The sequence below is a fragment of the Blennius ocellaris genome (genome assembly GCF_963422515.1).
Source record: "Blennius ocellaris genome assembly, chromosome: 9".
Taxonomy (NCBI): domain Eukaryota; kingdom Metazoa; phylum Chordata; class Actinopteri; order Blenniiformes; family Blenniidae; genus Blennius; species Blennius ocellaris.
This window is the reverse complement of record NC_137658.1, coordinates 8,982,999-9,006,127: the sequence shown is the minus strand read 5'-3', so window position 1 is coordinate 9,006,127 and position 23,129 is coordinate 8,982,999. Positions and strand designations below refer to the sequence as shown.

Genomic DNA, 23,129 nt, shown 5'->3' with positions numbered 1-23,129 from the left:
TTCAGACTCCGCTGTGTAATTTTCTACAATGGGAAACGAGGAATATATTTGGATTCACATTGTGGGACTCCTTTGTCTCTGCGGTCGGACCGCTGCGCAGATCTCTTACTCCGTTCCCGAGGAAGCGAACAAAGGCACCGTGGTGGGAAACACCGCAAAGGATCTGCATCTGAGTGTACAAGAACTAGAAACCAGGGATCTGCAAATTGTTTCAAATAACCGTAAGAAATATTTTGATGTGGATTTGAGGACGGGAAGCCTCGTTGTTAATGACAGAATAGATAGAGAGGAGCTTTGTCCGAACACGGCCCAGTGTTTCCTGAGAATACAAGCTGTTTTAAACAATCCCATGACAGTGCATCGCATTGAGGTCGGGGTTTTAGACATAAATGATAACTCGCCAGAATTCATTGAAAAGTCGTACTCTTTAAACATATCTGAATTGGTGTCGCCGGGAGACCGGTATTTTCTTCCAATAGCAGAGGATGCAGATATAGAAAGCAACACAATAAAGAGTTATAAGCTGAGTCCAAATGAACATTTCTCTCTAGACGTACAAAGTGGCGGAGAGCACGGTGTGTCTGCTGAGTTGGTACTGAACAAGGCTTTAGATCGAGAGAAACAACCAATTATTAGATTAACTGTGACTGCTGTTGATGGAGGAAAACCGTCCAGAACGGGAACTCTCCAGCTGATTATAAACGTGATAGATGCAAATGATAATACCCCGACGTTTAGCAAGTCGCTTTACAAAGTACGTGTAAGTGAAACAGCTGCAACTGGGGAAACAGTGATAAAGTTAAATGCAACTGATTTAGATGAAGGTATAAATAGTAAATTACGTTACTCCTTTATCAAACGAGGGTTATCTGATCCATCCAATATTTTTGATCTCAATCCGGAAACTGGAACAATTACTGTGAAAGGAAATCTAGATTATGAAGACACACCTGTTTATGAGGTTAGAGTTCAGGCAATGGATCAGGGTACAGTTCCTCGTACTGCACATGCCAAACTGCTGATAGAGATAATCGACGTGAATGACAATGCCCCAGAAATATCTGTGACGTCACTTATGACGCCCGTTAAAGAGGATGCAGGAATGGGGACTATTGTTGCTTTAGTTACAGTTAGTGATAAAGATGGCGGAAACAATGGCATAACTCGTTGTAACATTGTAGGATCTGTTCCATTTAAGCTGAAGTTAAACTACAAAAATGACTATTCGTTAGTTGTTGATGGACCTCTGGATAGAGAAAATATTTCAATTTACAATGTGGCCATAAAGGCAACAGATGAAGGAAATCCTCCTCTATTCAGCATAAAAATAATTACTGTTGAAGTTTCAGATGTCAATGATAATGGACCTAATTTCATGGAGCCTGTAATTAATGCTTATGTTAAAGAAAACAGTCTAACAGGCTCAGTTATTTGTAAAATAAGTGCTCTTGATCCTGATCTATATAATAATGCCAAGTTAAGTTATAGTTTGATTGACAGTTTCCCTAAAACTATTCCAGTTTCATCTGTTTTAAATATTAATTCAGATACTGGAGAAATTATCAGTCTACAGTCTTTTAACTTTGAGGAGTTGAAAACGTTTCAGTTCAAAGTTCAGGCCACAGACTCTGGTGTTCCTCCACTCAGCAGCAATGCAACCGTAAATGTTTTAATCCTCGATGAAAATGACAATAGTCCCTCGATTCTTGCTCCTTATTCTGAGCATGGCTCTGTTAACAGTGAAAACATCCCATACTCTGCTGAAGCAGGATACTTTGTGGCAAAGATTAGGGCTGTAGATGCAGACTCTGGATACAACGCACTGCTTTCTTATCACCTGTCTGAACCCAAAGGAAACAACCTGTTCCGGATCGGAACTAGCACTGGAGAAATCAGGACTAAGAGGAGGATGAGTGACAATGACCTGAAAACTCACCCCTTGGTGGTGCTGGTTTCTGATAATGGAGAGCCCTCCCTTTCAGCTACCGTCTCTATTGATGTGGTGGTGGTTGAAAACACTGCTGACATCCAGACTCAGTTCAGACATGTGCCTATAAAGGAGGACAACTTCTCGGATTTGAACCTATACCTGCTGATCGCCATCGTGTCAGTGTCCGTCATCTTCCTTCTGAGCCTCATCAGTTTAATAGCGGTCAGGTGCCACAGGACAGACGGCTCTTTCAGCAGGTACAGCGCCCCCATGATCACCACCCACCCTGACGGGAGCTGGTCTTACTCCAAATCTACTCAGCAGTACGACGTGTGTTTCAGCTCAGACACACTGAAGAGTGATATGGTTGTTTTCCCCGCACCTTTTCCACCTGTTGATGGTGAACTGATCAGTATAAATGGAGGAGACACTTTCACACGGACTCAGACTTTACCCAACAAAGAAAAGGTGAGTTCAACTTAATGACAACATACGATGATATTGGTCCTTAAGGAATCCGGTCATTTTTTTCCTCTGCATCTATATTTGTCTAATTTAATGTGATATTCACTACATATTTACAAAATGCAAAACTAAAAGTTTTACAAATCATGTTCTCTGACTAAGATATCAATTTCAGGCCTCTAAGAATTTGCGATCCAAAGGTTTCTCTCAAATGAGTTTTGTGTCTTTTTCAAATGACCACATCAATCAAATATTTTAGATCCCAAACAGTTGTATCATTACATTTAACGGAGACAATGTATCTGTTTAGATTGTTAGCTTTATGTACAAAAAAAATAATAATTTTTAATCTAAATTTTAGCAAAATGTGTTTAACTGTGGATATCTATTTTTGCTACCTTGATGGAATTTACCTGATCATGATATGTTGATATGACGTTGACATTGTGGGACAACAGTTCGAGATTGATCTAAATAATGGCATACATAGTGCTCTCCATTGGGCTGAATACAAACGTAAACAGTTGGGACTCTCCACAGTATTTTTCACACAACCAGTTATATGCTTATTGATGAGCTTGTAAGTTGACTAGGCTGTGTCGAACTCAAAACGGTCTAGTAACTTTCCTGTGCGTTTTAGACAAGCTCTAAAACACTGGATGAGTGTTGCTCCATTAATAGTAAAGTATGTATTTCCATACGTAATGCTGGTATGTAATCCCGTATACCCATGTCATTTCAAATAATTTCTTCCTGATTGTGTGCTAATCAGTTGAAGAAGGCTCATTGCATATGTGTGAATTACATCAATTGCCTTTGATATGCATGTGGCTGCTTTTAGCCACATGATGTCGCAGTAGACCGTAGATGCGAATGTGCTTGTAAAGCCGAAACACCTCGTCGTTGTACGAGGGGGGTAAAAAAACGAATCGGGCGCGTCATCATTCACTGTTATGCTGAACACTCGCTGTGGCGAACGGTGGACGAGCTGAAAGAGAGTAACGCCGCTTTTGAATGGATTACCTGCACTGCAATCGATGTTCTCTCATATTCTGATCTTTCAAGACATTAAGGATGTTTCTGCGACGACCAAACGGATGCGCCTGGATTAGTTTAGTGGCTTCGCTTTGTCTTTGTGGCCGGTCTTCTTCGCAGTTGTCATATTCAATATCGGAGGAAGTGAACAAAGGCACAGTGGTGGGAAATATTGGCAAGGATTTAAACCTCAATGTACAAGACTTAGAAACCAGAGACCTCCGCGTGGTTTCGAGTTACAGTAAGACGTATTTTGACGTAAATCTGCGTACAGGAAATCTCTTTGTTAACGAGAGAATAGACCGAGAGGAGCTCTGTCCGCATTTGGTGAAATGCTCGTTAAGATTGCAAGCAGTGCTAAATAATCCGATGAATGTAAATCGCATAGAGATCAATATTGTAGATATAAACGATAATTCCCCAGCTTTTACTCAAAACGCATATTCTCTGAATATTTCCGAATCATCTCTGACAGGAGAACGCTATTTCCTCCCTTCAGCAGTGGACGCGGACGTCGGAAGTAGCTCAGTGAAAAACTACAAGCTGAGTCAAAATGAACATTTTTCTCTTGATATTCAAAGCAGTGGAGAACACGGTGTGTCTGCCGAGTTAGTACTACAGAAAGCTTTAGATCGAGAGAAACAGTCCGTGATTACACTTGTTTTGACTGCTGTCGATGGAGGGAAACCTCCGAGATCAGGATCATTGCAGATAAATATAAACGTAATAGACGTTAATGACAATATACCAACCTTTGGAAAATCGCTTTTTAAAGTGCGTGTCATGGAAAATGCTGCTCCAGGATCACTAATCATGAAGTTAAACGCAACTGATTTGGACGAAGGCAGCAATGGTAAAATCATGTATTCTTTCATTAAACAAGGAAATATTGACAAGTCAAATGCATTTGATCTAAATCCTGAAACAGGGCAAATTACTGTAAAGGGGGAACTAGATTATGAAGAAACACCTGCTTATGACATTAGAGTTCAAGCAATGGATCAAGGTACAGTCCCCCGTAGTGCGCATGCTAAATTGCTGATCGAGATCACTGATATGAATGACAATGCTCCAGAAATGTCTGTGACGTCACTAATGACGCCCGTTAAAGAAGACGCAGAGATGGGGACGATCGTTGCTTTGGTTACAGTGAGCGATAAAGATGGAGGTGATAATGGTGGAACGAACTGTAAAGTAATTGGGTCTGTCCCATTCAAGCTAAAGTCCAATTACAAAAACGACTATTCTTTAGTTGTTGATGGACCTCTGGACAGAGAAAAGATTGCGTTTTACAATGTAACCATAAAGGCCACAGATGAAGGGATTCCTCCTCTATCCAGCTTTAGAATCATTACTGTTGAAGTGTCTGATGTCAACGATAACACGCCTCAATTTATTGAACCTGTAATAAATGTTTTTGTAAAAGAAAACAGTCCAGCAGGCTCAGTTATTTGTAAAATAAGTGCACTTGATCCTGATCTACATAATAATGCTAAGTTAAGCTATAGCTTGTTCGGCAGTGTCCCTAAAAATATTCCAGTTTCATCTGTTTTAAATATCAACTCAGAGACTGGAGAGATTATTAGTCTCCAGTCTTTTAACTTTGAGGAGGTGAAAACTTTTCAGTTCAAAGTTCAGGCCACAGACTCTGGTGTTCCTCCACTCAGCAGCAATACAACTGTAAATGTTTTAGTTCTTGATGAAAATGATAATATTCCAACAATTATTGCTCCTTATTCTGAGCACGGCTCCGTTAACAGTGAGAACATTCCATATTCTGCTGAAGCAGGATACTTTGTGGCAAAGATCAGGGCTGTAGATGCAGACTCCGGATACAACGCACTGCTTTCATATCACCTGTCTGAACCCAAAGGAAACAACCTGTTCAGGATCGGAACCAGCACCGGAGAAATCAGGACAAAGAGGAGGATGAGTGACAATGACCTGAAAACTCACCCCTTGGTGGTGCTGGTTTCTGATAATGGAGAGCCCTCCCTTTCAGCTACCGTCTCTATTGATGTGGTGGTGGTTGAAAACACCGCTGACATCCAGACTCAGTTCAGACATGTGCCTATAAAGGACGACAGCTTCTCGGATTTGAACCTGTACCTGCTGATCGCCATCGTGTCAGTGTCCGTCATCTTCCTTCTAAGTCTCATCAGTTTAATAGCTGTCAGGTGCCACAGGACAGACGGCTCTTTCAGCAGGTACAGCGCCCCCATGATCACCACCCACCCTGACGGGAGCTGGTCTTACTCCAAATCTACTCAGCAGTACGACGTGTGTTTCAGCTCAGACACACTGAAGAGCGATGTAGTGGTTTTCCCGGCACCGTTTCCGCCTGTGGATGGTGAACTGATCAGTATAAACGGAGGAGACACTTTTACCAGGACTCAGACTTTACCCAACCAAGAAAAGGTAGGCCCTACTTTACCATAATCTTGTCTTGAGTTAATTTTTATGTATTTATTCCATAAAGACTAATAATATTTTTTTTCTTTTATAAAAGATTTTCAATTAAGCTTGAAGAATTATCAATTCCATCTAAAATCCAAAACAGTGGCGAAGCCGAGGGTAGTTTGTCATATTTTTTCGTATAAAAACGTCTGAAATTGATCATATTTTGTGTGCGTTTTGCAGACAATAACATCAGTGAAATAACGTGCAAACTTAAAAATAAATATCTTTTTGCGTTAGACTTTGATTACATGACAGAAATCCTCCGGAAACGGTATCGCTTCCATAAGTATTTGCTTGTGTCTCCAAATGGAACATTAAGCCTGCTCAGGCACAAATGTTGACTTTGTGATGTTGGCAGTCTTATAATAGAGTAACTGATAGACATCTGATGAAATGCACTTCACCTGAATCACTGCAGTATTTCTGTGACCGGCTTTACAACCCATTAGCAAACGAGGTCACGAGACATACACAATGATAAACTTTTTCTTTTTTTTTCTGAATTACAAAATCTCATTGACTTTTGTACATCAATTAAATAAAATCCCGCCCCCAATATTTAAGTCTTCCAGATACGATCCTCAGTGTGTCCCGCCCATGTTTCAGGGCGTGATATCTGATTTCAGCCTTTTTAATACACGCAGCCATTTACTGATGTTTCCGAAATATGCTGGATCCTATATATCATAAACCTAATTCTAATATTTAAACATGTCAAGTGGTGTACCTTATTCGTCATATTCTACAGATATGTACGTTTTATTGAGTCAACGTCTCCAGAGATGAGAGAACCAAGCTCGCTTCATCCTAAAAATAAATAAATAAATAAAAATATTTCAAGTGAATGACGCTCTCCGTGGTGCTGAAGTTAAACGGGGAAACACTGATTCCGGCACAATTCTTCTTCAAATGATTCTTATTTTAACTCAGATTATCATCAAATAAATTCCTCTGCCTATAAAGCATTTTAAAATACAAGGGAAACGTGAGGTTTTCAAATCTAGTTGGTATTTAAGTGTATCAGTTTAACTATTGTTATTGGAGGTTTGTTGGTCATTACATATTCATACACATGTTTACATGCAGTTTTGTTCTTAGGATTTAAAAATTGATGGTTTGGCCAGCAATATTTTACAAGTGATTTGTGAACTAAGGTTAATCAATTTATAAAGGTGTGCTGCATTTTATATGATTTGATAAATTAATTGATGCAGTCTTGTTTCGGGTGGGTTCGCCTTTGCACCACATGATGTCGCAGTCGACCGTAGACGTGAAAGAGCTCGTAAACGTAAAACCCCCTCCTCTGTGACTGAAGAAACAGCTCGTCGTCATCCATTATTTTTGCTGAACAGTCGGTTAGATCGACACAAGTGGTGGGCAAGACAAAACAGTTGCTTCTTTCGAATGGATTACCTGCACTGCGATAGATGTTCTCACAGATTCTGATCGTTCAAGACATCAACGATGTTTCCGCGAAGACAAAACGGACACGCCTGGATTAATTTTGTCGCTTTGCTTTGTCTTTGTGGCCGGTCTGCTTCACAGTTGTCCTATACCATATCAGAGGAGCTGAACAAAGGCACAGTGGTGGGGAATATCGCAAAGGATTTGAACCTCAATATACAAGAACTAGAAACCAGAGATATCCGACTGGTTTCAAGTTACAGTAAGACTTACTTTGACGTGAATCTGCGTACCGGAAACCTCTTTGTTAACGAGAGAATAGACCGGGAGGAGCTTTGTTCGTATTTGACAAAATGCTTGTTGAGATTGCAAGTGCTTTTAAGTAACCCAATGAATGCACATCGCATAGAGTTAAACATAATGGACATTAACGATAATTCTCCAGCCTTTATTGAAAACACATATTCTTTGAATATTTTCGAATCATCTTTAACCGGAGAGCGATATATTCTCCCAGTAGCAGTGGATGCGGATGTCGGTAGTAACTCAGTTAAAACCTACAAGCTGAGTCCAAATGATCATTTCTCTCTTGATATTCAAAGTAGTGGAGAACATGGTGTGTCTGCTGAGTTGGTGTTGCAAAAAGCTTTAGATCGAGAGAAACAGTCAGAGATCACACTTGTTTTGACCGCTGTCGATGGAGGGAAACCTCCGAGATCAGGATCATTGCAGATACGTATAAACGTATTAGATGTTAATGACAACAAACCAACCTTCAGTAAATCGCTTTTTAAGGTGAGTGTCACAGAAAATACAGCTCCAGGATCACTGATCATAAAATTAAATGCAACTGATTTAGATGAAGGCATAAACAGTAAGATCGTTTACTCTTTAATTAAACAAGGGAATATTGATCCATCAACTAAATTTAGTCTTAATCAGGAAACGGGAGAAATCAAGGTTAAGGACAAGCTAGATTATGAAGATATACCTGCTTATGAAGTCAGAGTTCAGGCACAAGATCAGGGTCCTTTTCCCCGTAGTGCGTATGCTAAACTGCTGATAGAGATAATTGATGTGAATGACAATGCCCCAGAAATATCAGTGTCGTCGCTAATGACGCCGGTTAAAGAAGACGCTGAAATGGGGACGATCGTTGCTTTTGTCACAGTAAGTGATAAAGATGGAGGAAATAATGGTGGAACGAGCTGCAATGTTGTAGGATCTGTTCCATTCAAGCTGAAGTCCAATTATAAAAACGACTATTCCTTAGTTGTTGATGGACCTCTGGACCGAGAAAATATTTCGTTTTACAATGTCACCATTCAGGCCACAGATGAAGGGAGCCCTCCTCTATCCAACATCAAAATCATTACTGTTGAAGTTTCCGATGTCAACGATAACGCACCTCAATTTATTGAAACTGTAATCAATGTTTTTGTAAAAGAAAACAGTCCAACAGGTTCAGTTATCTGCAAGATAAGTGCACTTGATCCTGATCTACATCATAATGCCAAGTTAACTTATAGTTTGTTAGATAGTGTCCCTAAATATATTCCAGTTTCATCCGTTTTAAATATTAATTCAGAGACTGGAGAAATGATCAGTCTCCAGTCTTTTAACTTTGAGGAGATGAAAACGTTTCAGTTCAAAGTTCAGGCCACAGACTCTGGTGTTCCTCCACTCAGCAGCAATATAACTGTAAATGTTTTAGTCCTCGATGAAAATGACAACAGTCCCTCGATTCTTGCTCCTTATTCGGAGCACGGCTCCGTTAATAGTGAGAACATTCCATATTCTGCTGAAGCAGGATACTTTGTGGCAAAGATCAGGGCTGTTGATGCAGACTCTGGATACAACGCACTGCTTTCTTATCACCTGTCTGAACCCAAAGGAAACAACCTGTTCAGGATCGGAACCAGCACCGGAGAAATCAGGACTAAGAGGAGGATGAGTGACAATGACCTGAAAACTCACCCGTTGGTGGTGCTGGTTTCTGATAATGGAGAGCCCTCCCTGACAGCTACCGTCTCTATTGATGTGGTGGTGGTTGAAAACACCGCTGACATCCAGACTCAGTTCAGACATGTGCCTATGAAAGAGGACAACTTCTCGGATTTGAACCTATACCTGCTGGTTGCCATCGTGTCAGTGTCTGTCATCTTTCTCCTGAGCCTAATTAGTTTAATAGCATTCAGGTGCCACAGGACAGACGGCTCTTTCAGCAGGTACAGCGCCCCCATGATCACCACCCACCCTGACGGGAGCTGGTCTTACTCCAAATCTACTCAGCAGTACGACGTGTGTTTCAGCTCAGACACTCTGAAGAGTGATATGGTGGTTTTCCCCGCACCTTTTCCACCTGTTGATGGTGAACTGATCAGTATAAATGGAACAGACACTTTCACACGGACTCAGACTTTACCCAACAAAGAAAAGGTAGGCTATTGGCTGGGATATTTTAATTATGTTTTGAGTAATCAATTGTTGTCATTAATACAGATGTGGAACTACAGTTTATTTTCACATTGCCTGCCATGCATGCTTGCAAGTCTTTAAATGTCATCAAACACCAATTGTGTTCACAATAATAATATATCTTGCGCAAAAAAAAGAAGGAAAAAAATAGGACACAGTTGTCCTAATTGACTTATTTACTGTTGAAAGCTTCTTAGTTTTCATTGGCCAAAATTCTGAAGTTTGGGATGTGTTTTGGTTTCTGCTAAATGTGAAAAAGCACCCATTTTGTTTGGCCAGCGTCTGCCGAGTGAAATTAAAATGAGCTGGCTTCATCGTGAACAAAATGAACGGCGCTCTCCGTAGTGCTGAAATAAAAAACAAAAGTTGATAAGCTAGTTTGAACAAAATACTTGTGGAAATCATTACTATTTTAATTGATAATATCATCAAAAATATCTCTGCTCGTACAGTATCTTAAACTACACAACAAAAGTGTGATTTTGCAAACTAATTACATTATTTAATTTGATCAGATTAAACATCGTAATTGGTCGTTTGTCTGTCATTAAATACTGATCAAGATGTTTTCATGCTTTATAGGTGTTTATAATTCGATGCTAGAATATGCATTTTTTTTACAAGTCATTCATGAATGAAATCAATGCACCTTTTTAAAGATGTGTTCTATTTTATATGATTCGGAAAATTGATTGATGGGGTTTTAGTAAGCGTGGATCTTCATTTCACCACATGATGTCGCAGTAGACCGTCGATGCGAATAAAGCTCGTAAACCTAAAACCCTTCTCTGTGACTGGAAATCCACCTCGTCATCGTTCTCTGTTTTTGCTGGACAGTCGAGGAGATTGTGTCGAGTGGCGGACAAGATTAAACAGTTCCTTCTTTTGAATGGAATACGTGCACGCCGATAAATGCTGTTTCGGGATCTGATATTTCAAGACATCAACGATGTTTCCGCGAAGACAAAACGGATACGCCTGGATTAATTTTGTCGCTTTGCTTTGTCTTTGTGGCCGGACTGCTTCACAGTTGACCTATACAATATCTGAGGAGCTGAACAAAGGCACAGTAGTAGGAAATATCGCGAAAGATTTAAACCTGAATATACAAGAACTAGAAACCAGAGATCTTCGATTGGTTTCGAGTTACAGTAAGAATTACTTTGACGTGAATCTGCGTGATGGAAACCTCTTTGTTAACGAGAGAATAGACCGAGAGGAGCTTTGTTCACACCTGGCAAAATGCTCGTTGAGATTGCAAGTAGTTTTAAGTAACCCCATGAACGCACATCGGGTAGAGGTAAATATTATGGATATTAACGATAATTCTCCAGCTTTTATTGAAAACACATATGCTCTGAATATTTCTGAATCATCGTTAACAGGAGAGCGATATATTCTCCCAGTAGCAGTGGATGCGGATGTCGGAAGTAACTCAGTGAAAACCTACAAGCTGAGTCCAAATGATCATTTCTCTCTTGATATTCAAAGTAGTGGAGAACACGGTGTGTCTGCTGAGTTGGTGCTGCAAAAAGCTTTAGATCGAGAGAAACAGTCGGTGATCACACTTGTTTTCACCGCTGTCGATGGAGGGAAACCTCCGAGATCAGGATCATTGCAGATACGTATAAACGTATTAGATGTTAATGACAATATACCAACCTTCAGTAAATCGCTTTTTAAGGTGAGTGTCACAGAAAATGCAGCTCCGGGATCACTGATCATAAAATTAAATGCAACTGATTTAGACGAAGGTATAAACGGTAAGATCGTTTATTCTTTGATTAAACAAGGGAATATTGATCCGTCAATTACATTTAGTCTTAATCAGGAAACGGGAGAAATCAAGGTTAAGGACAAACTAGATTATGAAGATACACCTGCTTATGAAGTTAGAGTTCAGGCGCAAGATCGGGGTTCTGTTCCTCGGAGTGCGCACGCTAAACTACTGATAGAGATAATTGATGTGAATGACAATGCCCCAGAAATATCTGTCACGTCACTGATGACGCCGGTTAAAGAAAATGCTGAAATGGGCACTATTGTTGCATTTATGACAGTAAGTGATAAAGATGGAGGAAATAATGGTGGAACTAACTGTAAAGTTGTGGGATCTGTTCCTTTTAAGCTGAAGTCGAATTATAAAAACGACTATTCGTTAGTTGTTGATGGACCTCTGGACAGAGAAAACATTTCATTTTACAATGTCACCATTCAGGCCACAGATGAAGGGATTCCTCCTCTCTCCAGCGTCAGAATCATTACTGTTGAAGTTTCCGATGTCAACGATAACGCACCTCATTTTATTGAATCTGTAAATAATGTTTTTGTAAAAGAAAACAGTCCCCCGGGCTCAGTTTTCTGTAAGATACGTGCACTAGATCCGGATCTACATAAAAATGCCAAAATAAGTTATAGTTTGTTAGACAGCGTCCCTAAAAACTTTGTCATTGCATCCGTTTTAAATATTAACTCAGAGACTGGAGAAATTATTAGTCTGCAATCTTTTAACTTTGAGGAGTTGAAAACGTTTCAGTTCAAAGTTCAGGCCACAGACTCTGGTGTTCCTCCACTCAGCAGCAATACAACTGTAAATGTTTTAATCCTCGATGAAAATGATAATATTCCAACAATTCTTGCTCCTTATTCTGAGCATGGCTCCGTTAACAGTGAGAACATTCCATATTCTGCTGAAGCAGGATACTTTGTGGCAAAGATCAGGGCTGTAGATGCAGACTCTGGATACAACGCATTGCTTTCGTATCACCTGTCTGAACCCAAAGGAAACAACCTGTTCAGGATCGGAACCAGCACCGGCGAAATCAGGACTAAGAGGAGGATGAGTGACAATGACCTGAAAACTCACCCCTTGGTGGTGCTGGTTTCTGATAATGGAGAGCCCTCCCTTTCAGCTACTGTCTCTATTGATGTGGTGGTGGTTGAAAACACCGCTGACATCCAGACTCAGTTCAGGCATGTGCCTATGAAGGAGGACAGTTTCTCGGATTTGCACCTTTACCTGCTGATCGCCATCGTTTCAGTGTCCGTCATCTTCTTACTGAGTCTCATCAGTTTAATAGCTTTCCGATGCCACAGGACAGACGGCTCTTTCAGCAGGTACAGCGCCCCCATGATCACCACCCACCCTGACGGGAGTTGGTCTTACTCCAAATCTACTCAGCAGTACGACGTGTGTTTCAGCTCAGACACACTGAAGAGTGACATGGTTGTTTTCCCCGCACCTTTTCCACCTGTTGATGGTGAACTGATCAGTATAAATGGAACAGACACTTTCACACGGACTCAGACTTTACCCAACAAAGAAAAGGTAGGCTATTGGCTGGGATATTTTAATTATGTTTTGAGTAATCCATTGTTGTTTATAATACAGATGTAGAACTACAGTTTATTTTCACATAGCCTGCCATGCATGCTTGCGAGTCTTTAAATGTCATCAAACACCAATTGTGTACACAATAATAATATATCTAGCGCAAAAAAAAGAAGAAAAAAAATAGGACATAGTTGTCCTAATTGACTTATTTACTGTTGAAAGCTTATTTCTTTTCATGGGCCGAAATTCTGAAGTTTGGGATGTGTTTTGGTTTCTGCTAAATGTGAAAAAGCACCCATTTTGTTTGGCCAGCGTCTGCCGAGTGAAAGTAAAATGAGCTGGCTTCATCGTGAACAAAATGAACGGCGCTCTCCGTAGTGCTGAAATTAAAGAAAAAAGTTGATAAGCTAGTTTGAACACAATTCTTGTGGAAATCATTACTATCTTAATTGATAATATCATCAAAAATATCTCTACTCGTACAGTATCTTAAACTACATAACAAAAGTGTGATTTTGCAAACTAATTACATTGTTTAATTTGATCAGATTAAACATCGTAATTGGTCATTTGCCTGTCAATAAATATTGATCAAGATGTTTACATGCTTTTTATGTGTTTATAATTCAATGCTGCAATGTGCAATTTTTTACAAGTCATTCATGAATGAAATCGAATCGGTGTAATTTTTTAAGATGTGTTGTACTTTATATGATTTGGAAAATTAATTGATAGGGTTTTGGTAAGCGTGGATCTTCGTTTCACCACATGATGTCGCAGTAGACCGTCGATGCGAATAAAGCTCGTAAACCTAAAACCCTTCTCTGTGACTGGAAATCCAATCGTCATCGTTCTCTATTTTTGCTGGACAGTCGAGGAGATTGTGTCGAGTGGCGGACAAGATTAAACAGTTCCTTCTTTTGAATGGAAAACGTGCACGCCGATCAATGCTGTTTCGGGATCTGATATTTCAAGACATCAACGATGTTTCCGCGAAGACAAAACGGATACGCCTGGATTAATTTTGTCGCTTTGCTTTGTCTTTGTGGCCGGACTGCTTCACAGTTGTCCTATACAATATCCGAGGAAGTGAACAAAGGCACAGTGGTGGGAAATATCGTGAAAGATTTAAACCTCAATATACAAGAACTAGAAACCAGAGATCTTCGATTGGTTTCGAGTTACAGTAAGACTTACTTTGGCGTGAGTCTGCGTGCCGGAAACCTCTTTGTTAACGAGAGAATAGACCGAGAAGAGCTTTGTTCACACCTGGCAAAATGCTCGTTGAGATTGCAAGTAGTTTTAAGTAACCCCATGAACGCACATCGGGTAGAGGTAAATATTATGGATATTAACGATAATTCTCCAGCTTTTGTTGAAAACGCATATTCTTTGAATATTTCTGAATCATCATTAACCGGAGAGCGATATGTTCTCCCAGTAGCAGTGGATGCGGATGTCGGAAGTAACTCAGTGAAAACCTACAAGCTGAGTCCAAATGAACATTTCTCTCTTGATGTGCAGACTGGAGGAGAACACGGTGTGTCTGCCGAGTTAGTGCTGCAAAAAGCTTTAGATCGAGAGAAACAGTCTGTGATCCCACTTGTTTTGACCGCTGTCGATGGAGGAAAACCTCCGAGATCAGGATCAATGCAAATACGAATATACGTAATAGACGCTAACGACAATATACCAACCTTCAGCAAATCGCTTTTTAAGGTTCGTGTCACAGAAAATGCAGCTGCAGGATCACTGGTCATAAAGTTAAATGCAACAGATTTAGATGAAGGCATAAACGGTAAGATTTTGTATTCTTTTATCAAAAGAGGGAATATTGATCCATTAAATATGTTTGACTTGAATCCGGAAACGGGAGAAATTACTGTTAAAGGTAAAATAGATTTCGAGGAAACACCTGCTTATGAAGTTAGAGTTCAGGCTCGAGATCAAGGCATGTCTTCTCGTAGTGCGCATGCTAAACTGCTGATAGAGATAATTGATGTGAATGACAATGCGCCAGAAATATCTGTAACGTCACTGACGACGCCGGTTAAAGAAGATGCAGAAGTGGGGACGATCGTTGCTTTTGTCACAGTCAGTGACAAAGATGGAGGAACTAATGGTGGAACTAACTGTAATGTTGTGGGATCTGTTCCTTTTAAGCTGAAGTCCAATTATAAAAATGACTATTCGTTAGTTGTTGATGGACCTCTGGACAGAGAAAACATTTCGTTTTACAATGTCACCGTAAAGGCCACAGATGAAGGAATCCCTCCTCTATCCAGCATCAGAATAATTACTGTTGAAGTATCTGATGTCAATGATAATGCACCTCATTTTATTGAACCTGTGATCAATGTGTTTGTAAAAGAAAACAGTCCCACAGGCTCAGTCATCTGTAAGATAAGTGCACTTGATCCTGATCTACATAAAAATGCCAAGATAAGTTATAGCTTGTTAGATAGTGTCCCTAGAAATATTCCAATTTTATCAGTTTTAAATATCAACTCCGAGACTGGAGAAATTATCAGTCTCCAGTCTTTTAATTTTGAGGAGTTAAAAACTTTTCAGTTCAAAGTTCAGGCCACAGACTCTGGTGTTCCTCCACTGAGCAGCAATGCAATTGTAAATGTTTTAGTCCTTGATGAAAATGATAATATTCCAACAATACTTGCTCCATATTCTGAGCACGGCTCCGTTAACAGTGAGAACATCCCATATTCTGCTGAAGCAGGATACTTTGTGGCAAAGATCAGGGCTGTAGATGCAGACTCTGGATACAACGCACTGCTTTCTTATCACCTGTCTGAACCCAAAGGAAACAACCTGTTCAGGATCGGAACCAGCACCGGAGAAATCAGGACTAAGAGGAGGATGAGTGACAATGACTTGAAAACTCACCCCTTGGTGGTGCTGGTATCTGATAATGGAGAGCCCTCCCTTTCAGCTACCGTTTCTATTGATGTGGTGGTGGTTGAAAACACTGCTGACATCCAGACTCAGTTCAGACATGTGCCTATGAAGGAGGACAACTTCTCGGATTTGAACCTGTACCTGCTGATCGCCATTGTTTCAGTATCAGTCGTCTTTCTACTGAGTCTCATCAGTTTAATAGCCGTAAGATGCCACAGGACAGACGGCTCTTTCAGCAGGTACAGCGCCCCCATGATCACCACCCACCCTGACGGGAGTTGGTCTTACTCCAAATCTACTCAGCAGTACGACGTGTGTTTCAGCTCAGACACACTGAAGAGTGATATGGTTGTTTTCCCCGCACCGTTTCCTCCTGTCGATGGTGAACTGATCAGTATAAACGGAGGAGACACATTTACCAGGACACAGACTTTACCCAACACAGAAAAGGTAGGCTATATCGGCAGTCATATTTTATTCCTGTTTTTAGTATATAAAGTGTCCCTAAATATGTCTTTTCAAATGTCTTATTACTTTTAGATACCGTTTTAACTGAACTTGTATGAATACCAAGTCAACCAAGAAACTAAATTGAATATATCCTTGAAAATTACCTCATCATTCAAAAAGGCAGAATTCATATATGATACATTCCATATAGCATTATATTCAGCAATACAATAGAGCACCTTATACATTTTATTGTTATGATGCAAATCGTAAACAAAAGTAACCTGTCCTAGAAATGATATAGAAGTAATCTAATCATAGAAGTTTACCAGTGCCTTTATATGCTTAAATCAAAGTACCTTTATGACACTTTAACATTAATTTCCTTGAAATAGCACGTTCTGTTGTATTACTTACTCATAAACCAACCAGCGTTAGTGTTTTGATGTTGAATTGTTGTTGTCAAACAGCTTGTTTACACTAATAGGTAGTGAATGGCGCTGTCCGTTGCATTGAAGACAAACATGGATCAGATACACAATTTAAAGCAACCGTGCTATTCGTTAAGAATGTTACTGTGAAATGTGTTCTAAATGTAACTATTGTTGTTGTTTTTTTAAAGCTAGTGTTTTTTACAGAATTACATTATAGCTTCAAAACATTTTAAAGAGCAGTTGAGGGATGGTGGTTGCTTGTTCAATATTCGTGAATATTTGTACATACTTTTACTCGGTGGTCATAGATGTATCATTGCGCTTTTTGAATAATTTATATTCGAAGTTATGTGGTTGCATCCTTTTTTTTCTTTGAAGACGTGCTACATTTAAATTATTTTGGAAAAATAACGAGACAGTATTTTGGTAAACGTGTATCTACTCTCTACCACATGATGTCACTGGAGACCGTAGATTAAAAATCTGCTTGTAAACCGAGAACTCATCTGTGCACGGACAACTGGCTCGTCATCAGCCATTTTTCTTTTTTGTCGAGACTCAGTCGTAGTGTGGTGAGAGCGGGACGCGATCAACCAAAATAACGCTGCTTTTGGAATGGATTGCTTTTGCGGGTGATCGATGTTCTTTCGGGATCTAATCTTCTTCTCCACCAACGATGTATATGCGACGGCAAAACGGATACTCCTGGATTCATTTGGTTGCACTGCTTTGTCTTTGTGAGCGATCTGCTTCACAGTTGTCCTATTCAATATCTGAGGAGGTGAACAAAGGCACAGTGGTGGGAAATATTGCCAAGGATTTAAACATCAATCTTCAGGAACTCCAAATCAGGGATCTACGTATTGTTTCCAGTTTCAGCAAGACATACTTTGACGTGAACTTGGGGACGGGTAACCTTTTTGTTGGTGAGAGAATAGACCGAGAAGAGCTTTGTCCGCATGTAGTAAAATGTTCTGTCAAAATACAAGCTGCTTTGAAAAATCCAATGAATGTGCACCGTATTGAGGTAAATATTCTAGATATAAATGATAACTCGCCTTCTTTCTTTGAACAATCGCTTTCAATGGACATTTCTGAATCACTGTCACCGGGCGAACGATATCTTCTCCCTGTCGCAGTGGATGCAGACATAGGGAGTAACTCAGTGAAAACCTACAAGCTGAGTCCAAATGAGCATTTCTCTCTTGACGTGCAGACTGGTGGAGAACACGATGTGTCTGCTGAGTTAGTGCTGCAGAAAGCTTTAGATCGAGAGAAACAGCCACAAATAAAACTTATCTTGACCGCCCTGGACGGAGGTAAACCTCCGAGATCAGGTACTTTGCAAATAACCGTTAACGTAATTGATGCCAATGACAATACACCCGTATTCAGCAAATCCCTTTATAAAGTGAGGGTGGAAGAAAATGCTCCTCTGCGTACCTTAGTCATCAAAGTAAATGCGACGGATTTAGATGAGGGCCCAAATGGTAAGATTTTGTATTCTTTTATCAAAAGAGGGAATATTGATCCATCAGATATGTTTGACTTAAATCCGGAAACCGGAGAAATGACTGTTAAGGGTCAAATAGATTTCGAGGATACACCTGCTTATGAAGTCAGAGTTCAGGCAAAAGATCAAGGTGCGTCTCCTCGTAGTGCGCATGCTAAACTGCTGATAGAGATAATTGACGTGAATGACAATGCCCCAGAAATATCTGTGACGTCATTGATGACGCCGGTTAAAGAAGACGCGGAAATAGGGACTATTGTTGCTTTCATGACAGTAAGTGATAAAGATGGAGGAACCAACGATGTAACCCCCTGTAATGTTGTGGGATCTGTTCCTTTTAAGCTAAAGTCCAATTATAAAAATGACTATTCCTTAGTAGTTGATGGACCTCTGGACAGAGAAAACATTTCGATTTACAATGTGACCATTAAGGCCACAGATGAAGGGAGCCCTCCTCTCTCCAGCATCAGAATTATTACTGTTGAAGTGTCTGATGCCAACGATAACGCACCTCATTTCATTGAACCTGTTATTAATGTTTATGTGAAAGAAAACAGTCCAACAAGATCAGTTATTTTTAAAATAAACACAGTTGATCCTGATCTAGATAGTAATGCGAAAGTGAGTTATGCTTTGTTGGATATTTCTCCCCAAAAGATTCCAATATCTTCTGTTTTAAACATAAACTCTGAGACTGGAGAAATTATCAGTTTACAATCGTTTAACTTTGAAGAGTTGAAAACGTTACAATTTAAAGTTCAGGCCACAGACTCTGGTGTCCCTCCACTCAGAAGCAATGCAACTGTAAATATTTTAGTCCTGGATGAAAATGATAATATTCCAACAATCCTTGCACCTTATTCTGAGCATGGCTCCGTAAACAGTGAGAACGTCCCATATTCTGCTGAAGCAGGATACTTTGTGGCAAAGATCAGGGCTGTAGATGCAGACTCTGGATACAACGCACTGCTTTCTTATCACCTATCTGAACCCAAAGGAAACAACCTGTTCCGGATCGGAACCAGCACCGGAGAAATCAGGACCAAGAGGAGGATGAGTGACAATGACCTGAAAACTCACTCCTTGGTGGTGCTGGTTTCTGATAATGGAGAACCCTCCCTGACAGCTACCGTCTCTATTGATGTGGTGGTGGTTGAAAACACCGCTGACATCCAGACTCAGTTCAGACATGTGCCTATAAAGGAGGACAGCTTCTCGGATTTGAACCTGTACCTGCTAATCGCCATCGTGTCAGTGTCCGCCATCTTCCTGATCAGTCTCGTCAGTTTAATAGCAGTCAGGTGCCACAGGACAGACGGCTCTTTCAGCAGGTACAGCGCCCCCATGATCACCACCCACCCTGACGGGAGTTGGTCTTACTCCAAATCTACTCAGCAGTACGACGTGTGTTTCAGCTCAGACACACTGAAGAGTGACATGGTTGTTTTCCCCGCACCTTTCCCACCTGTTGATGGTGAACTGATCAGTATAAACGGAGGTGACACTTATACCAGGACTCAGACTTTGCCCAACAAAGAAAAGGTAAGAGGGTTCTAACTTGTCGATTAAACTGTCAGACGTAGTTCACGAAAGGTAAATCTACTAACGGATTTTTGTAGTTCTACCGCACACCACTCCCATCGATCACTGCATTTGTAAAATTTAAGTCTAGCATGAAATATTTGTGTTAACTTATTGAAAGAGGTTGTCTGCGGCTCAAGAAGCCTTTTGGGGCGCTTTCCATGGTCCTGAAAATGAACTTCTCGTCTTATTGATTATCAAATTGTTGGTTTACTTATCCATCCTAATTCATAGATGAAACAATCAATTCCCTCACAAGATGTGCTTCGTTGTTAAGAGATATAAAATCTAAATCATTACATCTCTTCCCAAACGTCCTTTAGACAATAAATTAGTATGGTGGTTTTCAGACAATTGGTAGCTTTTTTAATTTTGTTCCCGTCAACACGTTAAAAAAAAGTAGGTTGTCAGATTGTTTTAGATACACAAATGCTGTGTGAGTCACAGAGTCGATTTTAAAGTTGCTTCGTCACATCTAAGTTATAACGCTTGAGGTCGCTAATGACCGAAACTGTTTTTTTACACTTTGTGTTTTTGTCTCCTCCTTTTGCTACGAAGCGTCAGCAGACCGGGGGTGTGCTTTGTGTGGTGACAGTAAAAGGCAGTAGACTGAAGTGGACGGGAGGGAAAATGTTCGGTGATCGTGTGGCGTTTCATGGATGAAAATAACTGGAATTAAGTCTTTGGATTTCAAAGCCGATATGGGCACTGAGAGGAATAATGGGATTTTATGCTCGCTGATCATCACCTTTTTATTTGACTGGTCTGTTGCTCAGATTTTTTACTCTATTTCCGAGGAAGTGGACAAAGGAACTGTGATCGGAAACCTCGCCAAGGATTTAAATGTCAACGTGCGAGACCTGCAAACCAGGAATTTAAATATAGTTTCGGGAAACAGTAAGAAATATTTCGACACAAATTTTAAAACGGGTGAGCTTTATGTTTGTGAGAAAATAGATCGCGAGGAGCTTTGCCCAAACACAATCAAATGCACACTAAATGTAGAAGCCATATTGAATAGTCCTATGTTGCTCCGACGCGTCGAGGTGGTGATTACTGATATAAATGACAATTCACCTGCATTTGTAGAGAAATTGTTTCCCGTCAATATTTCGGAATTTTCACCTATCGGTGAACACTTCTTGCTTCCTCTAGCTCTTGATGCAGATACAGGCGATTATTCAGTTAAGACCTACAAGCTGAGCCCAAATGAATATTTCTCCCTCGAGGTGCAGAGTGGTGGAGAATACGGCGCGACTGCCGAATTAGTCCTGCAAAAGGCTTTGGATCGAGAAAAACAGCATCTTATTACATTAACCCTGTCAGCTCTTGATGGAGGTAAACCTCCTAAAAGTGGGAATGTGCAGATCCAGGTTAATGTTTTGGATGTAAACGATAACACGCCTTCATTTAGCCAATCACTTTACAAAGCACGCATTAAAGAAAGCGCTCCAGCTGGGTCGTTGGTTATTCAACTTAATGCCACCGATTTAGACGAGGGGGAGAACGGGCATGTCGTTTACTCCTTTGTGACACGTGGGAACTTCAATCCTGCTGACATGTTTTCTGTAAATGCGGAGACCGGTGAGGTCACAGTTTATGGCGATTTGGATCACGAAGTACAGTCAGCATATGATATTCATATTCAAGCAAAAGACAAAGGTGCGTTGCCCCGGAGCGCAAACGGAAAACTTTTAGTCGAGGTACTTGATGTAAACGATAATACCCCTGTAATAATGGTAACTTCCCTAATGAACCCAGTTCGAGAAGATGCCGAAATAGGAAGCGTCGTTGCTCTTGTGACAGTGACTGATAAGGATTCGGGGAAAAACGGGCAAACTCAGTGCAAACTGACTGGTTCGTCACCCTTTAAACTAAATTTGAATTATAAAAATTATTACTCTTTAGTGGTAGATGGGCGTCTTAATAGAGAAGAATGCTCGTTTCACAATGTAACCATCACAGCTACTGATGAAGGTACGCCGTCTCTATCCAGCAAAACTGCTGTTTTGATTCAAGTTTCTGATGTCAATGACAATGCTCCACGTTTTATTGAACCCCTCATTAATGTATGCGTAAAAGAAAACGGTCCAATTGGAGCTCTTATATACGTGGTAACTGCTATAGATCCTGATGTCAGTGAAAATGCAAAAGTGACATACTCATTAGAGGGATTTGAGAAAGGTATCCCTGTGACATCATTTGTAAATATTAACTCGGACACGGGCGAAATTACGAGTCTACATTCTTTTAATTTCGAGGAGTTGAAAACGTTTCAGTTCAAAGTTCAGGCAACGGACTCTGGTGTTCCTCCGCTCAGCAGCAACGTGACCGTCAACGTTTTAGTCCTCGATGAAAATGATAATATTCCAACAATCCTTGCGCCTTATTCTGAGCACGGCTCCGTTAACAGTGAGAACATCCCATATTCTGCTGAAGCAGGATACTTTGTGGCAAAGATCCGGGCTGTAGATGCAGACTCTGGATACAACGCACTGCTTTCTTATCACCTGTCTGAACCCAAAGGAAACAACCTGTTCAGGATCGGAACCAGCACCGGAGAAATCAGGACTAAGAGGAGGATGAGTGACAATGACCTGAAAACTCACCCCTTGGTGGTGCTGGTTTCTGACAATGGAGAACCATCCCTGACAGCTACTGTCTCTATTGATGTGGTGGTGGTTGAAAGCACCGCTGACATCCAGACTCAGTTCAGACATGTGCCTAAAAAGGAGGACAGCTTCTCGGATTTGAACCTTTACCTGCTGGTTGCCATAGTGTCAGTGTCCGTCATCTTTCTCCTGAGCCTCATCAGTTTAATAGCTGTCAGGTGCCACAGGACAGACGGCTCTTTCAGCAGGTACAGCGCCCCCATGATCACCACCCACCCTGACGGGAGTTGGTCTTACTCCAAATCTACTCAGCAGTACGACGTGTGTTTCAGCTCAGACACATTGAAGAGTGATATGGTTGTTTTCCCTGCACCTTTTCCACCTGTTGATGGTGAACTCATAAGTATAAACGGAGGAGACACTTATACCAGGACTCAGACTTTACCCAACAAAGAGAAGGTGAGTTGGCTATATGACGTCTGTAGATATTGAGTCACTTAAAAGTGTTGCTTTGCTCTAT

At 40.6% G+C, this 23,129-nt stretch overlaps 5 protein-coding genes across 5 annotated transcripts; all 5 read left to right on the top strand.

The window, feature by feature from the left end:
• Window positions 1-28: 28 nt before the first annotated feature.
• LOC308134692 (protocadherin alpha-C2-like) lies at window positions 29-6,091 on the top strand (the record flags this gene model as incomplete). Its single annotated transcript, XM_080502465.1, has 3 exons — window positions 29-553; window positions 4,004-5,848; window positions 6,071-6,091. The coding sequence occupies 3 exons, from the start codon at window positions 29-31 to the stop codon at window positions 6,089-6,091; spliced, it is 2,391 nt and encodes a 796-aa protein (XP_080358591.1).
• A 1,263-nt stretch (window positions 6,092-7,354) lies between these two features.
• LOC308134691 (protocadherin alpha-2-like) lies at window positions 7,355-10,644 on the top strand (the record flags this gene model as incomplete). Its single annotated transcript, XM_080502464.1, has 2 exons — window positions 7,355-9,770; window positions 10,610-10,644. The coding sequence occupies 2 exons, from the start codon at window positions 7,355-7,357 to the stop codon at window positions 10,642-10,644; spliced, it is 2,451 nt and encodes an 816-aa protein (XP_080358590.1).
• A 77-nt stretch (window positions 10,645-10,721) lies between these two features.
• LOC308134690 (protocadherin alpha-2-like) lies at window positions 10,722-16,559 on the top strand (the record flags this gene model as incomplete). Its single annotated transcript, XM_080502463.1, has 3 exons — window positions 10,722-11,397; window positions 14,440-14,482; window positions 14,810-16,559. 3 exons carry the CDS (start codon window positions 10,722-10,724, stop codon window positions 16,557-16,559), a joined length of 2,469 nt encoding a protein of 822 aa, XP_080358589.1.
• Window positions 16,560-17,579: 1,020 nt separating this feature from the next.
• Window positions 17,580-19,973, top strand: LOC308134265 (protocadherin alpha-3-like; the record flags this gene model as incomplete). The annotated part of the gene is made up of 1 exon (XM_080501930.1): window positions 17,580-19,973. The coding sequence occupies one exon, from the start codon at window positions 17,580-17,582 to the stop codon at window positions 19,971-19,973; it is 2,394 nt and encodes a 797-aa protein (XP_080358056.1).
• A 725-nt stretch (window positions 19,974-20,698) lies between these two features.
• LOC308134689 (protocadherin alpha-13-like) lies at window positions 20,699-23,101 on the top strand (the record flags this gene model as incomplete). Its single annotated transcript, XM_080502462.1, has 1 exon — window positions 20,699-23,101. One exon carries the CDS (start codon window positions 20,699-20,701, stop codon window positions 23,099-23,101), a length of 2,403 nt encoding a protein of 800 aa, XP_080358588.1.
• Between the last annotated feature and the right edge of the window lie 28 nt (window positions 23,102-23,129).